This window comes from Haliotis asinina, chromosome 13 (assembly GCF_037392515.1).
Source record: "Haliotis asinina isolate JCU_RB_2024 chromosome 13, JCU_Hal_asi_v2, whole genome shotgun sequence".
Taxonomy (NCBI): Eukaryota; Metazoa; Mollusca; class Gastropoda; order Lepetellida; family Haliotidae; genus Haliotis; species Haliotis asinina.
The window spans coordinates 38,048,999-38,068,196 of record NC_090292.1 but is presented as its reverse complement, the minus strand read 5'-3'; the positions used below and the strand labels follow the sequence as shown (position 1 = coordinate 38,068,196).

Genomic DNA, 19,198 nt, shown 5'->3' with positions numbered 1-19,198 from the left:
ATGTGATAGTGGTCATATGCAAAACTGCAAATTTCTACTAACCAAATGTGTATTATCATTTCATAATTGTGGGACATCTAAGCATTTGGAATTTGATGCATTTATTTATCAAATATGAACAATAATTGTCACCTTCAGTAGGAATATGAATAGGTTCCAATCAAATTCAATTATAGTGATAATCGTGACAGAGTGCAGACTCAATGCATTCAAACCCTTACACCTGCCAACATGAAAGATGAGATGGTACAGAATTCCCATAAAACTGTTGTTTTTATCACTTTTTATCACTGAGTAAGTAAAAAGTAAGTAACTTTTTCAAAAAATCTTAGTTCCTGTTGTCTTTGGTTACATCATGCTTAATACACTCACTGTCAGTTCAGAAAGTACCTGCTGTCTGTTGATGTGCTGTGGTTAATACTCACTGTCAGTTCAGAAAGTATCTGCTGTCAGTAGATATGTTGTGGTTAATACACTGTCACTTCAGAAAGTACCTGGTGTCTGTAGATGTGTTGTGATTAATACACTCACTGTCAGTTCAGATAGTACCTGCTCTCTATAGATGTGCTATGGATATTACACTGTCAGTTAAGAAATCCTGCGGTCTGTAGATGTGTTGTGGTGTATACACTCATTGTCAGATTAGAAAGTACTTGTGTCTGTAGATGTGTTGTGTTTTGTACATGGTCACCATAGAAAGTACCTGCTGTCTGTAGATGCGCTGTGGGGAGTACACTGCCAGTTCTCGTTGAGGTTGCCCCTTAGGTGTAGACAGTAGCATCATTACAATAGCATCAACACTGTTCTCAGCAGTGAAGGATCCAAGAGCTGCTACAACATCTTCCCTGTGCAGGAAATCCTGCAATGCAATACACCATGGTAAAATCACATCACATTACCCAGGACTACACTCACATAACACTACACAGCCCTTGCTTCACATCACACTACACAGGGCTAGCTCCACATCACACTACACAGGACTAGCTTCACATCACACTACACAGTCATAGCTTCACATCACACTACACAGTCACAGCTTCACATCACACTACACAGTCCTTACATCATACTACACAGTCATAGCTTCACATCACACTACACAGGACCAGCTTCACATCACACTACACAGTCATAGCATCACACTACACAGTCATAGCTTCACATCACACTACACAGTCATAGCATCACACTACACAGTCATAGCTTCACATCACACTACACAGTCCTTACATCACACTACACAGTCCAAGCTTCACATCACACTACACAGTCCTTACATCATACTACACAGTCATAGCTTCACATCACACTACACAGTCATAGCATCACACTACACAGTCATAGCTTCACATCACACTACACAGTCCTTACATCACACTACACAGTCATAGCTTCACATCACACTACACAGTCCTTACATCATACTACACAGTCATAGCTTCACATAATACTACACAGTCCTAGCTTCACATCACACTACACAGTCATAGCTTCACACTACACAGTCATAGCTTCACATCACACTACACAGTCATAGCTTCACATCACACTACACAGTCATAGCTTCACATCACACTACACAGTCATAGCTTCACATCACACTACACAGGACTAGCTTCACATCACACTACACAGTCCAAGCTTCACATCACACTACACAGTCATAGCTTCACATCACACTACACAGTCACAGCTTCACATCACACTACACAGTCCTAGCTTCACATCACACTACACAGTCCTAGGTTCACATCACACTACACAGTCATAGCTTCACATCACACTACACAGTCATAGCTTCACATCACACTACACAGTCATAGCTTCACATCACACCAGACAGTCCTGGCATCACATCACACTACACAGTCCTAGCTTCACATCACACTACACAGTCCAAGCTTCACATCACACTACACAGTCATAGCTTCACATCACACTACACAGTCCAAGCTTCACATCACACTACACAGTCATAGCTTCACATCACACTACACAGTCATAGCATCACACTACACAGTCCTAGCTTCACATCACACTACACAGTCCTAGCTTCACATCACACTACACAGTCATAGCTTCACATCACACCAGACAGTCCTGACATCACATCACACTACACAGTCATAGCTTCACATCACACTACACAGTCATAGCTTCACATCACACTACACAGCCCAAGCTTCACATCACACTACACAGTCATAGCTTCACATCACACTACACAGTCATAGCATCACACTACACAGTCCTAGATTCACATCACACTACACAGTCATAGCTTCACATCACACTACACAGTCATAGTTTCACATCACACTACACAGTCATAGCTTCACATCACACTACACAGTCATAGCTTCACATCACACTACACAGTCATAGCTTCACATCACACTACACAGTCATAGCTTCACATCACACTACACAGTCATAGCTTCACATCACACTACACAGCCCAAGCTTCACATCACACTACAGTCATAGCTTCACATCACACTACACAGTCATAGCTTCACATCACACTACACAGTCATAGCTTCACATCACACTACACAGTCATAGCTTCACATCACACTACACAGCCCAAGCTTCACATCACACTACACAGTCATAGCTTCACATCACACTACACAGTCATAGCATCACACTACACAGTCATAGCTTCACATCACACTACACAGTCACAGCTTCACATCACACTAAACAGTCATAGCTTCACATCACACTACACAGTCCAAGCTTCACATCACACTACACAGACATAGCTTCACATCACACTACACAGTCCAAGCTTCACATCACACTACACAGTCATAGCTTCACATCACACTACACAGTCACAGCTTCACATCACACTACACAGTCCTAGCTTCACATCACACTACACAGTCCTAGCTTCACATCACACTACACAGTCATAGCTTCACATCACACTACACAGTCATAGCTTCACATCACACTACACAGTCATAGCTTCACATCACACTACACAGTCATAGCTTCACATCACACCAGACAGTCCTGGCATCACATCACACTACACAGTCCTAGCTTCACATCACACTACACAGTCATAGCTTCACATCACACTACACAGTCCAAGCTTCACATCACACTACACAGTCATAGCTTCACATCACACTGCACAGTCATAGCATCACACTACACAGTCATAGCTTCACATCACACTACACAGTCACAGCTTCACATCACACTACACAGTCATAGCTTCACATCACACTACACAGTCATAGCTTCACATCACACTACACAGGACTAGCTTCACATCACACTACACAGTCACAGCTTCACATCACACTACACAGTCATAGCTTCACATCACACTACACAGTCATAGCTTCACATCACACTACACAGTCATAGTTTCACATCAGACTACACAGTCATAGCTTCACATCACACTACACAGTCATAGCTTCACATCACACTACACAGTCATAGCTTCACATCACACTACACAGTTCAAGCTTCACATCACACTACACAGTCCAAGCTTCACATCACACTACACAGACATAGCTTCACACTACACAGTCAAAGCATCACACTACACAGTCATAGCTTCACATCACACTACACAGTCATAGCTTCACATCACACTACACAGTCATAGCTTCACATCACACCAGACAGTCCTGGCATCACATCACACTACACAGTCCTAGCTTCACATCACACTACACAGTCATAGCTTCACATCACACTACACAGCCCAAGCTTCACATCACACTACACAGTCATAGCTTCACATCACACTACACAGTCATAGCATCACACTACACAGTCCTAGATTCACATCACACTACACAGTCATAGCTTCACATCACACTACACAGTCATAGCTTCACATCACACTACACAGGACTAGCTTCACATCACACTACACAGTCATAGCTTCACATCACACCAGACAGTCCTGGCATCACATCACACTACACAGTCCTAGCTTCACATCACACTACACAGTCCTAGCTTCACATCACACTACACAGTCATAGCTTCACATCACACCAGACAGTCCTGGCATCACATCACACTACACAGTCCTAGCTTCACATCACACTACACAGTCATAGCTTCACATCACACTACACAGTCCAAGCTTCACATCACACTACACAGTCATAGCTTCACATCACACTACACAGTCCAAGCTTCACATCACACTACACAGTCATAGCTTCACATCACACTACACAGTCCTAGCTTCACATCACACCAGACAGTCCTGGCATCACATCACACTACACAGTCCTAGCTTCACATCACACTACACAGTCATAGCTTCACATCACACTACACAGCCCAAGCTTCACATCACACTACACAGTCATAGCTTCACATCACACTACACAGTCATAGCATCACACTACACAGTCCAAGCTTCACATCACACTACACAGTCCTAGCTTCACATCACACTACACAGCCCTACCTTCACATCACACTACACAGTCATAGCTTCACATCACACTACACAGCCCTAGCTTCATATCATCCTACACTGGGCTAGCTTCACATCACACTACACAGCCCTACCTTCACATCACACTACACAGTCATAGCTTCACATCACACTACACAGCCCTAGCTTCACATCACACTACACCGCCCTAGCTTCATATCATACTACACAGTCCTAGCTTCACATCACACTACACAGTCACAGCTTCACATCACACTACACAGCCCTAGCTTCACATCACACTACACAGCCCTAGCTTCATATCATACTACACTGGGCTAGCTTCACATCACACTACACAGCCCTACCTTCACATCACACTACACAGTCATAGCTTCACATCACACTACACAGTCATAGCTTCACATCACACTACACAGCCCTAGCTTCATATCATACTACACAGTCCTAGCTTCACATCACACTACACAGCCCTACCTTCACATCACACTACACAGTCATAGCTTCACATCACACTACACAGTCATAGCTTCACATCACACTACACAGCCCTAGCTTCATATCATACTACACAGTCCTAGCTTCACATCACACTACACAGTCACAGCTTCACATCACACTACACAGTCATAGCTTCACATCACACTACACAGTCATAGCTTCACATCACACTACACAGGACTAGCTTCACATCACACTACGAAGTCATAGCTTCACATCACACTACACAGTCATAGCTTCACATCACACTACACAGTCATAGCTTCACATCACACTACACAGTCATAGCTTCACATCACACTACACAGTCATAGCTTCACATCACACTACACAGTCATAGCTTCACATCACACTACACAGTCATAGCTTCACATCACACTACACAGTCATAGCTTCATATCACACTACACAGTCCAAGCTTCACGTCACACTACACAGTCCAAGCTTTACATCACACTACACAGTCATAGCATCACACTACACAGTCCTAGCATCACACTACACAGTCCTAGCTTCACATCACACTACACAGTCCTAGCTTCACATCACACTACACAGTCATAGCTTCACATCACACCAGACAGTCCTGGCATCACATCACACTACACAGTCCTAGCTTCACATCACACTACACAGTCATAGCTTCACATCACACTACACAGCCCAAGCTTCACATCACACTACACAGTCATAGCTTCACATCACACTACACAGTCATAGCATCACACTACACAGTCCTAGATTCACATCACACTACACAGTCATAGCTTCACATCACACTACACAGGACTAGCTTCACATCACACTACACAGTCATAGCTTCACATCACACCAGACAGTCCTGGCATCACATCACACTACACAGTCCTAGCTTCACATCACACTACACAGTCCTAGCTTCACATTGCACTACACAGTCCAAGCTTCACATCACACTACACAGTCCTGGCATCACATCACACTACACAGTCCTAGCTTCACATCACACTACACAGTCATAGCTTCACATCACACTACACAGTCCAAGCTTCACATCACACTACACAGTCATAGCTTCACATCACACTACACAGTCCAAGCTTCACATCACACTACACAGTCATAGCTTCACATCACACTACACCGTCATAGCTTCACATCACACCAGACAGTCCTGGCATCACATCACACTACACAGTCCTAGCTTCACATCACACTACACAGTCATAGCTTCACATCACACTACACAGCCCAAGCTTCACATCACACTACACAGTCATAGCTTCACATCACACTACACAGTCATAGCATCACACTACACAGCCCAAGCTTCACATCACACTACACAGTCATAGCTTCACATCACACTACACAGTCATAGCATCACACTACACAGTCATAGCTTCACATCACACTACACAGTCACAGCTTCACATCACACTAAACAGTCATAGCTTCACATCACACTACACAGTCCAAGCTTCACATCACACTACACAGACATAGCTTCACATCACACTACACAGTCCAAGCTTCACATCACACTACACAGTCATAGCTTCACATCACACTACACAGTCACAGCTTCACATCACACTACACAGTCCTAGCTTCACATCACACTACACAGTCCTAGCTTCACATCACACTACACAGTCATAGCTTCACATCACACTACACAGTCATAGCTTCACATCACACTACACAGTCATAGCTTCACATCACACTACACAGTCATAGCTTCACATCACACCAGACAGTCCTGGCATCACATCACACTACACAGTCCTAGCTTCACATCACACTACACAGTCATAGCTTCACATCACACTACACAGTCCAAGCTTCACATCACACTACACAGTCATAGCTTCACATCACACTGCACAGTCATAGCATCACACTACACAGTCATAGCTTCACATCACACTACACAGTCACAGCTTCACATCACACTACACAGTCATAGCTTCACATCACACTACACAGTCATAGCTTCACATCACACTACACAGGACTAGCTTCACATCACACTACACAGTCACAGCTTCACATCACACTACACAGTCATAGCTTCACATCACACTACACAGTCATAGCTTCACATCACACTACACAGTCATAGCTTCACATCAGACTACACAGTCATAGCTTCACATCACACTACACAGTCATAGCTTCACATCACACTACACAGTCATAGCTTCACATCACACTACACAGTCCAAGCTTCACATCACACTACACAGTCCAAGCTTCACATCACACTACACAGTCATAGCTTCACACTACACAGTCCAAGCATCACACTACACAGTCATAGCTTCACATCACACTACACAGTCATAGCTTCACATCACACTACACAGTCATAGCTTCACATCACACCAGACAGTCCTGGCATCACATCACACTACACAGTCCTAGCTTCACATCACACTACACAGTCATAGCTTCACATCACACTACACAGCCCAAGCTTCACATCACACTACACAGTCATAGCTTCACATCACACTACACAGTCATAGCATCACACTACACAGTCCTAGATTCACATCACACTACACAGTCATAGCTTCACATCACACTACACAGTCCTAGCTTCACATCACACTACACAGGACTAGCTTCACATCACACTACACAGTCATAGCTTCACATCACACCAGACAGTCCTGGCATCACATCACACTACACAGTCCTAGCTTCACATCACACTACACAGTCCTAGCTTCACATCACACTACACAGTCATAGCTTCACATCACACCAGACAGTCCTGGCATCACATCACACTACACAGTCCTAGCTTCACATCACACTACACAGTCATAGCTTCACATCACACTACACAGTCCAAGCTTCACATCACACTACACAGTCATAGCTTCACATCACACTACACAGTCCAAGCTTCACATCACACTACACAGTCATAGCTTCACATCACACTACACAGTCCTAGCTTCACATCACACCAGACAGTCCTGGCATCACATCACACTACACAGTCCTAGCTTCACATCACACTACACAGTCATAGCTTCACATCACACTACACAGCCCAAGCTTCACATCACACTACACAGTCATAGCTTCACATCACACTACACAGTCATAGCATCACACTACACAGTCCAAGCTTCACATCACACTACACAGTCCTAGCTTCACATCACACTACACAGCCCTACCTTCACATCACACTACACAGTCATAGCTTCACATCACACTACACAGCCCTAGCTTCATATCATCCTACACTGGGCTAGCTTCACATCACACTACACAGCCCTACCTTCACATCACACTACACAGTCATAGCTTCACATCACACTACACAGCCCTAGCTTCACATCACACTACACCGCCCTAGCTTCATATCATACTACACAGTCCTAGCTTCACATCACACTACACAGTCACAGCTTCACATCACACTACACAGCCCTAGCTTCACATCACACTACACAGCCCTAGCTTCATATCATACTACACTGGGCTAGCTTCACATCACACTACACAGCCCTACCTTCACATCACACTACACAGTCATAGCTTCACATCACACTACACAGTCATAGCTTCACATCACACTACACAGCCCTAGCTTCATATCATACTACACAGTCCTAGCTTCACATCACACTACACAGCCCTACCTTCACATCACACTACACAGTCATAGCTTCACATCACACTACACAGTCATAGCTTCACATCACACTACACAGCCCTAGCTTCATATCATACTACACAGTCCTAGCTTCACATCACACTACACAGTCACAGCTTCACATCACACTACACAGTCATAGCTTCACATCACACTACACAGTCATAGCTTCACATCACACTACACAGGACTAGCTTCACATCACACTACACAGTCATAGCTTCACATCACACTACACAGTCATAGCTTCACATCACACTACACAGTCATAGCTTCACATCACACTACACAGTCATAGCTTCACATCACACTACACAGTCATAGCTTCACATCACACTACACAGTCATAGCTTCACATCACACTACACAGTCATAGCTTCACATCACACTACACAGTCCAAGCTTCACGTCACACTACACAGTCCAAGCTTTACATCACACTACACAGTCATAGCATCACACTACACAGTCCTAGCATCACACTACACAGTCCTAGCTTCACATCACACTACACAGTCCTAGCTTCACATCACACTACACAGTCATAGCTTCACATCACACCAGACAGTCCTGGCATCACATCACACTACACAGTCCTAGCTTCACATCACACTACACAGTCATAGCTTCACATCACACTACACAGCCCAAGCTTCACATCACACTCCACAGTCATAGCTTCACATCACACTACACAGTCATAGCATCACACTACACAGTCCTAGATTCACATCACACTACACAGTCATAGCTTCACATCACACTACACAGGACTAGCTTCACATCACACTACACAGTCATAGCTTCACATCACACTACACAGTCCTGGCATCACATCACACTACACAGTCCTAGCTTCACATCACACTACACAGTCCTAGCTTCACATTGCACTACACAGTCATAGCTTCACATCACACTACACAGTCCTGGCATCACATCACACTACACAGTCCTAGCTTCACATCACACTACACAGTCATAGCTTCACATCACACTACACAGTCCAAGCTTCACATCACACTACACAGTCATAGCTTCACATCACACTACACAGTCCAAGCTTCACATCACACTACACAGTCATAGCTTCACATCACACTACACAGTCATAGCTTCACATCACACCAGACAGTCCTGGCATCACATCACACTACACAGTCCTAGCTTCACATCACACTACACAGTCATAGCTTCACATCACACTACACAGCCCAAGCTTCACATCACACTACACAGTCATAGCTTCACATCACACTACACAGTCATAGCATCACACTACACAGTCCAAGCTTCACATCACACTACACAGTCATAGCTTCACATCACACTACACAGCCCTAGCTTCATATCATACTACACTGGGCTAGCTTCACATCACACTACACAGCCCTACCTTCACATCACACTACACAGTCATAGCTTCACATCACACTACACAGCCCTAGCTTCACATCACACTACACCGCCCTAGCTTCATATCATACTACACAGTCCTAGCTTCACATCACACTACACAGCCCTAGCTTCACATCACACTACACAGCCCTAGCTTCACATCACACTACACAGCCCTAGCTTCATATCATAGTACACTGGGCTAGCTTCACATCACACTACACAGCCCTACCTTCACATCACACTACACAGTCATAGCTTCACATCACACTACACAGTCATAGCTTCACATCACACTACACAGCCCTAGCTTCATATCATACTACACAGTCATAGCTTCACATCACACTACACAGCCCTACCTTCACATCACACTACACAGTCATAGCTTCACATCACACTACACAGTCATTGCTTCACATCACACTACACAGCCCTAGCTTCATATCATACTACACAGTCCTAGCTTCACATCACACTACACAGCCCTAGCTTCACATCACACTACACAGTCATAGCTTCACATCACACTACACAGTCATAGCATCACATCACACTACACAGCCCTAGCTTCATATCACACTACACTGGGCTAGCTTCATATCATACCACATAAACAGTACATTGTCATGACAGTGTGTATCTTGGTTGTAACAGTGACCTGCTACAGTGAAGGTGTGTGTGTGTGTCTTGGTTGTAACAGTGACCTGCTACAGTGAAGGTGTGTGTGTGTATCTTGGTTGTAACAGTGACCTGCTACAGTGAAGGTGTGTGTGTGTATCTTGGTTGTAACAGTGACCTGCTACAGTGAAGGTGTGTGTGTGTATCTTGGTTGTAACAGTGACCTGCTACAGTGAAGGTGTGTGTGTGTATCTTGGTTGTAACAGTGACCTGCTACAGTGAAGGTGTGTGTGTGTATCTTGGTTGTAACAGTGACCTGCTACAGTGAAGGTGTGTGTGTGTATCTTGGTTGTAACAGTGACCTGCTACAGTGAAGGTGTGTGTGTGTATCTTGGTTGTAACAGTGACCTGCTACAGTGAAGGTGTGTGTGTGTGTCTTGGTTGTAACAGTGACCTGCTACAGTGAAGGTGTGTGTGTGTGTCTTGGTTGTAACAGTGACCTGCTACAGTGAAGGTGTGTGTGTGTCTTGGTTGTAACAGTGACCTGCTACAGTGAAGGTGTGTGTATCTTGGTTGTAACAGTGACCTGCTACAGTGAAGGTGTGTGTGTGTATCTTGGTTGTAACAGTGACCTGCTACAGTGAAGGTGTGTGTGTGTGTCTTGGTTGTAACAGTGACCTGCTACAGTGAAGGTGTGTGTGTGTGTCTTGGTTGTAACAGTGACCTGCTACAGTGAAGGTGTGTGTGTGTGTCTTGGTTGTAACAGTGACCTGCTACAGTGAAGGTGTGTGTGTGTGTCTTGGTTGTAACAGTGACCTGCTACAGTGAAGGTGTGTGTGTGTGTGTCTTGGTTGTAACAGTGACCTGCTACAGTGAAGGTGTGTGTGTGTCTAGGTTGTAACAGTGACCTGCTACAGTGAAGGTGTGTGTGTTTTGGTTGTAACAGTGACCTGCTACAGTGAAGGTGTGTGTGTCTTGGTTGTAATAGTGACCTGCTACATTGAGGGTGTGTGTGTGTCTTGGTTGTAAAAGTGACCTGCTACAGTGAAGGCGTGTGTGTGTCTTGGTTGTAACAGTGACCTGCTACAGTGAAGGTGTGTGTGTCTTGGTTGTAACAGTGACCTGCTACAGTGAGGGTGTGTGTGTTTTGGTTGTAAAAGTGACCTGCTACAGTGAAGGTGTGTGTGTGTCTTGGTTGTAACAGTGACCTGCTACAGTGAAGGTGTGTGTGTCTTGGTTGTAATAGTGACCTGCTACAGTGAAGGTGTGTGTGTCTTAGTTGTGTGAAGGCAGGTACATTGTCTAAACAGTTAACATTAGTTTTATGCGACATGTTTTGTCCAGGAGTACTCTTTGCACTAACCAGAATCTTTCATTTGTTTGAGGTTCACACTATGTGCCCCATTAAGGTAAACATGATGCTAGTCTTTCCTCGTATCTTACCTGTGCAGACATCATCACAGAACACATGGCAATGGACAGACTGGCCCCAACTAGAAATTTGACATCCTTTTTCAGCAGGTCCTCACTGCTTAAACCTGCAAAACAATCATGACTCCTTACAATTTGAGGAAATGTAACCCAAGTTACATGCTTAATGCTGCTTATCATTCTCAATGCAATACTGTCATCACCCTCAGTCAAGTACAACGTCATGTTGCTATAAATACTGTCAGTTTTTGTACATGAAGGGAGTGTCACCTATGTGTGCTGGAAACTGCAGAAATACATGGTAGAAACAGATTTTGACTGTATTCAGTGAGTGAGTGAGTGAGTGAGTGCGAGTGAAGATTTTTATTAACACTGACAGCATTTCAGTCACTCAGTGACTAAAACAAGTTAGACATTCAAGACACAATAACTCTCTCTACCACAGAAAATATCTCTACACCTTCTCCGAACTGTCAACTGTCATGTATGCCATTTGTTTAGTGAATCTAGGCGAAATCTACACTTCTTGTAGCTGCAAGCAACCATGCATGTTATCTGTTACTGTAATATGTCAGCATCAAGGAAGTGATATTTAGAAGACAGACTATTTCAAGTATTTTTCAAATATAAATGTGTGATCATGTATATCTACAAAAAGGGCATAGAGTTAAGTACCAATTCTAAAGATCATTAAACCACATTTATACAAATTTCACAAAGACAATAGTAATTATCATTCTTCCAAGTTATCCAGAAGTAAAACAATCTACCAGTGTCACCATCCAGGACAAAAGCCACACAAAACATGACAAAGATAACCACTCTGTTACAGGCATACCTCTTGCCCAGAAAGAACCTCATCACAATAACATGCTAGTGAAAACATTTCTGGATGGAGTTGACTACATCACAAGACAATGTGAACCTACCACTGACATCTGTCTTTGCTTGGTGTATGGCATCAAACAGGGCCTGGGTATCAACTTGAGGCAGGAGCAGGGTCAGTGTGTCTACAGCCATCCTGTCCCTGGCACTGGTTTTGCCAGCAGCTTCACACATGTTGATCGTATCAGTGACAATAGTTCCTGTAACCATGACAACCACTTGCTGTCTAATGCAAAAAAAACTACTGAAAGGTGTGTCTCTTCGCTCCAAGTCATATCATTTAACTTAGCTTCATAACATGCAGAACTTGATGTAATGGTTAACTAGCTTGTGCTAAACACTTTATATGGAGATTACCTAAGAGAAGTGTTGCCGTTGTTGCATCCAGGGAGAATGTGTCATCTTGTGTTATTTCTTCTGTGATGAGCGTGCAGCATGAGCCCACCAGGTCAACTGTGCATGCCACGCTGAAACACAGCATCACACAAGCATGATGCAGAATGAAACACAGCAGCACGGAACCATGATGTACATTGAAACACAGCAGCACACAACAATACTGTTGAGGAAGCAGGGAGGAAACATTTTTCCAGGTTTATGTAACACTAACAATAGTTGAACAACTTTTACTTTTTTGCTGTTAAATTTCAATTCCATTCTTATTACATAGGGTATGTAACAAATATTCCTGGATGCATTTGTTACCCAAATGAATAACAAACAAGGATGTTTAGTATACACGATAATGGTACTGTGACAAGTCATCCCCAAAGGCTTAATTTAAAATACATGTATTAAGCCTTTGGTGAGTCCCTATCATACTACCGATATCATGTATACTACCAGAGAGGTGCATGCAAAATTTGAGTAAAATTGGTGGAATAGTTTTCAAGATACAGACTTCCAAGTGAGCATGGGGTTGGTATGCTGAAATATTTGTTTTTCAATAAAAAAACTGTTTTCTTTGACAACAGGAGGGTTTCGAATCTCTGACTGATTCTGTTAAGTACACTGAACTGGTCTAAGGGAGATAACTTATTACGCTAGCAGCGACAGTCAGAGCATTAAAACTATGAACAGCTTATGTGCCTTCTAAAATTTTTTTCAGCATCAATTCATGTATTTATCATGTTCAGCAGTGTTTAGATGAGCATCATGTTTGTATTTTATTAGACCTTTATTTGAGGTGAATGTCTTCCAATAATTTTGAAGAGTGAAGGCGGAAGTGCACTGACTGATTTGTGTTATTACAGACTTACAGACGGAGCTCAGCTGATGTGATAAACTGATTCCAAACTTCTTGTGAACTCAGCTTATATAATGTGTTGTGGACATCTTTTGCATTCCCACAGGTGGAGCCCAGTTTAGGAGGACTGACCCGTTAAATCAAAATATAGCTATCAGGAACAATCAGTTGAGGTGCTATGCATTGTGAGTTCATCCCACTGTTGCTTCAGTGGGTTCTTTGTAACTTTCTTCTGTTTCGTTGGTGGAATCAGGATCATCAGCTGGGCTCAGCTGAAATGGGGTACTCTCTTGGTGAGAGAAAAAGTAGCCGACACAAAGTCTCCTTGGAAGAAGTTGTGCTAACCTCATCTTTCTCCTTCATCCAAGGGGAATTGTGGCTACCGGGGTGTATTTGTTATTTTATATCTTTTGAAAAAAACATTCCATCTTTCTGCCTTTACATGACTGTTAGTTTAGTGAGTGAGTTCAGTTTTATACTGCTTAAACAAACAGACATGGGTTTCACACAATCTACAGGGAATCGAACCTCAGCCTTAATCATCCACACTGAAATGAAGCCGTTTGGTGTTCCTAATACTTATGTACATCATCTCAATGAATAAATATGAAAGTTGAGTGAACTGATTACATATAACTGCTGCAAACAAAACCAGTCTGTGGTTGTTTCCACTGTTTTGGCCACTTCGTCCAGACTGGGTACAGTCATTATTTGTGCAAGTGTACTCTTTCATGATGTGACATTCAAATGGTCCTCCATCAATCGTCGGTGAATACACTTTCGGCTATTAAAATCAAAATGTTTGGATTTACAAAAGGCATTTAATTCGATGATGGGATGAACCTGGAAACCCTTGGAGTCCATTGAGGTTTGTGATGGGGGCTGTTCCTGGTCATATGTAAATATGACAGCGTCGATTTTGATAGTGTTTATGCCAGTGAATTTGCAACCCACCAGTTGTGTGGGGGCATCTCTTCGATGATAAGGGTCAAATCATGTATTGTATGTACACAATAGTCTGAGGCTTCATTAAATTTGTTTAAATCTTCCACTGTTTTCAGTTTCTCTGGTGAGAGACTCGCGTGTAATGCGTTAGATCTGTAAATGGTGAAATTTACATTCCCTTCTCCTCAATGGGAATGTAATTATCCAGTAGAACACCCTTGGTTTTTAGTACTATGATCCTGTGACAAGGTAGTGGTAAGCCAGGACGAGATTGGACAATGACTTCTTGTCATTCATACATGTTGTTTTTTTAAGTGCAGTGGGTACAGGGCACCAGGCACGTCAAATCAGCTAGCATCACCAGCGTGGAGTTTGCCAGCAGGCCTGCTGGATGACGTCCATGTCGTCGAATTCCGATGCCGCCTGCAACTCACCTGCATCCCTGGTTTGTTCGATATCATCTGTTTTATGCACCATCAGAATGACCAATGCAGTGTGTTTTTGAGTCAGCACATGAGGTACGAGCAGCGTTCCTCTGCTCACAATTTTCAACAGATAGTGATGTTTGTTTTCCGTGAAACTGAGGGGAAAGCTGAGCATAATTTCAATCATCCAATTGATCTGAGATGACAAAAACAATCATTTGTCACCGTTGGTGAATGCGAGAACATACGGCATATTTCGGATGAAGGTGAGTGTGTTATCAACGTCCTCCCGGTTGGACAGTGTGCTGTCAAAGGCTGGGGATATTGTCCAATCGCCCTTGTCGTTGCAGACTAGGTCTAGTTGCTGATCACTCCTTCGGTGTCGCTGAAATTGCCTAGCTTGCTGCCGCCATCACCTCTGGCTTCCACTTCGACACGTCTGTAAATGTTGTTTTTCAGTTGCAAGGCTTGCAGTTTGCTGTCGATGCCGGGATTGTCGAATCTGCGCGTGTCCCCGGCATTTTCTCCGTCACATGGTTTCGGGACTTGAAGCTTTGGTCATTGCTTGATGTGCAATGCCAAGATATCCTACATGGATGGGTTCATGTTTTAGAACCATCCAACACGTTGAGTCTGAGAATGGCTCAGAAGGGTTTGAAGATTTTATCGGTCATCGTGCACACGTCGTAATAACTGTTGGTCAACATGTGGCATACATTGTTGATGAACAGCCTGTTGTTGTTTCCCTGTGTGCTGATGTTCCACCATCACAGGTAATAGGTGTTTCCGTTGTCCGATAAATACTGGACATAGTCCGATAAAAATTATCATTGTCTGGTTTTTCAAAACACTGTAGGACATCATGTCCGATAAAATATCAAGTTATCAACTTAAAAAAAATTACCAAATCATTAAATTACTAATCTAATGTTTGATCGAAACAATGTGAAACAAAAAGGGTTGGAAAACCCCAGACCCCAGTTTGCTTAAAATAGAATGCAACGTACATAACGTTCAATGCTCGCAAGACATTATAGCATTCGGAAATCAGAGGTTGATTTTACACATTTCGGTTCCAGTGGTTATTTTAACTGTGTACAGAAGTGCTCGATACATACCAATTCCTTCTGATTTCAAACACGTGGCTACAGGGGTTGGTGTTAATCTACAAACATCTGACTGCCCATATCTGATTCATGTGCATTGCATAGCACATAGGGTGGCACTTGCATCGGCAGATGCGGCAAAAACAACTAAAGCTGTTGCAGACTACAGAAAAACTTGAATCAGATATATAAACTTATGAATATTCAGTGGTTCGGTACAAAAGACTGCGTCTGAAGTTTTGGAAGAGAGTGAGTTCTCCAGTGTCAAGCAACTGTGTAGCTTTCGATGGTTGTCGGTAGGGCGTGTGGTTGTATCAACAAAAAAGAAACTGGCCGGCACTTGTGATGAAGATAGAGGCAGAGGCCAGTGAACAAAACAACCCTGTCGCGATAAACATTATAAAAAAAAATCAAAACCTAGGGATTTGTTGTAATGACGTATGCATTGTCAGATATCCTGTATTACATGGACAAATTAGTTACAGTCTTTCAGAAAGACTCTCTAAATCTCGGCATGGGCATATCTATAGTGATTTCCACTACTGATGCACTTCAAGGGTTAAACGGAAACCCTGGCCCAAGTGAACAATTTTTCTTCACAGCACAACTGATACTAGCACTGGTAGGGTATTTTGGGATGTGACTTTACAGTAAGCTGAAGACAGGTCAATCGCTGCTTTCAACAAATCTCGAAGCGAGTTCTTAGCAGAATTATGCATGGCACTGAGAAATAGATTTCCAGAGGATAGTTTGAGTGTTTTGTCAAGCCTTGACAACATATTCAATTCCTCAAAATACCCTGGTAAAGAGGAACTCTCTGAACATGGAGGGGATTCCATGACCGTCCTGTTAGACCACTTCTGCCCAGAGATTGGCCAGGCGGCAGGTGAGGTCACAGTTATTCAACCGATAATTGACTGCGAGAGAATGCAGAGGGATTTCCGACACTTTAAGAGTACCATGGTCTGCTTTGGTTCTATGACTTGGAGAAAAGATGCAAAACAATTGTTCATGAATATGGGGATGTTCCCTGATTTCAAAAGCAATGCTTCAGCTGCACTGGTGATTCCAGTATCAAGCGTACGAGCCGAGCGTGGTTTCAGTTTTCAAAAGAGGATTCACACAGCCAGCCGGAATCGAATTGAACAATCTGATGCTCCTCAACACCCACAGAAAACAGGAGCATGTGAAAAGTGCCACAGAAATAAAAGCAGAAAATATTAGGATAGTGTTATCTTTATTCATATAAATTATTAGTTGACAGGGGAAAAATGGAAATGTCCGTTAAAGTTAAAGACAGTTGGTCATGATGACCGGCTGTTGAAAGAGCAGCAGAAACACTGGTCATACCACACAGCGCAACTTCGAGCTGACCTTCAGCAGCAGCAAGGGGTTTACTGCCTGCGATTCCCAGAACCCCATTATCGTATATATACATTCAATATGTACGCACTGGGAGTGTTTTACCCTAAAAGCAATGTTGATGACTCTCTCCTGGATGAACACCATGGTGGACGCCAAAGACCACATTCAAGAATAATTCATCAACATCTTTCAAAAGGATAGGTTTTCGATCATGAATGTTGAAATGGTGCATGCTTGGTTTAGCAAGCCGATGCAGTTCTAGGATAATCAGTTCAAATTTGCCATGCTGTGCACGATGACCGGTTGCGGTGTGACATTGCCCTTCTTATGATGTGCAAAAACAGTCTGTGGTCAGCGTCGAGGATGAAATTTGCAGTGCACCATCAAACGATATCATGACTTGCTGGAATATGCCTGGTTAAAAATCAACTAAGTGTACAACCTGGGACTGACTGCGAGTGACATGCGTCTGAGGATGAACAGAATGGTGGGCTACAACAATGAAATTATCATTGTAACCGCTAATAAAAAGTTAGGCATCAACCCTGACATCTACGCAAGTTGCGTCCTGGCGAAACGGGCATTGTGCTCTGCTTCTGACACCGAAAGTAATGGAACAAAGGCAGCAGTAGTATTGATATCCTCCACACATTCAGGGGATCAACCAGCAAAACCGAGATCGCAAATTAGTGGCGATGTACGCCAGTCCAACCACCAGCAAACTGATCCGCTTGAGATGTCAAATTTGTCATTAAGTGAATAATGCCAACAGGACTCCCTGAGAGCATGAAATTCTATGAAGTATAAAAGTACACACATGAATGAATGTAACATTTCAATGTTAAGATTGTGTGTGGTTTGTTATTTAAAAAATAATATTTTGCAATAATCACTCCTTTATAAAGACAGTCCAGAATGATAGACAATTTCAGTCAATGGTGATTGATGCTCAGTGTGTCAAATTTCTCAAATCTCCACTTGTTTCGCTTAGAATATCATGGAAATGAGTTAAAAAGTTAACATGGATGCATCTAAACCAAGATATTTGAATTGTCAATGCAGTAAGTCATTCAAATATTAGAGGAACAACTATGTAAGCCACATATCTTTCATTTTACCAGAGAAATTACATAACATTGTTGCAAATATTGTTACGAGTGTGTA

The 19,198-nt window shown here is 43.0% G+C and overlaps 1 protein-coding gene across 4 annotated transcripts in view; it reads right to left on the bottom strand.

Moving 5' to 3' along the window:
- LOC137260462 (uncharacterized) overlaps nucleotides 1–19,198 on the bottom strand; it is a 98,427-nt gene that overhangs the window by 67,429 nt on the left and 11,800 nt on the right. For all 4 annotated transcript variants that reach the window (XM_067798124.1, XM_067798126.1, XM_067798125.1 and 1 more), the window contains exons 5-8: nucleotides 13,305–13,414; nucleotides 12,992–13,147; nucleotides 12,075–12,169; nucleotides 704–859 (exon numbers count right to left, since the gene is read on the bottom strand). In XM_067798124.1, the coding sequence (XP_067654225.1) occupies nucleotides 704–859; nucleotides 12,075–12,169; nucleotides 12,992–13,147; nucleotides 13,305–13,414 (517 nt within the window). The remainder of the gene's footprint in view (nucleotides 1–703; nucleotides 860–12,074; nucleotides 12,170–12,991; nucleotides 13,148–13,304; nucleotides 13,415–19,198) is intronic.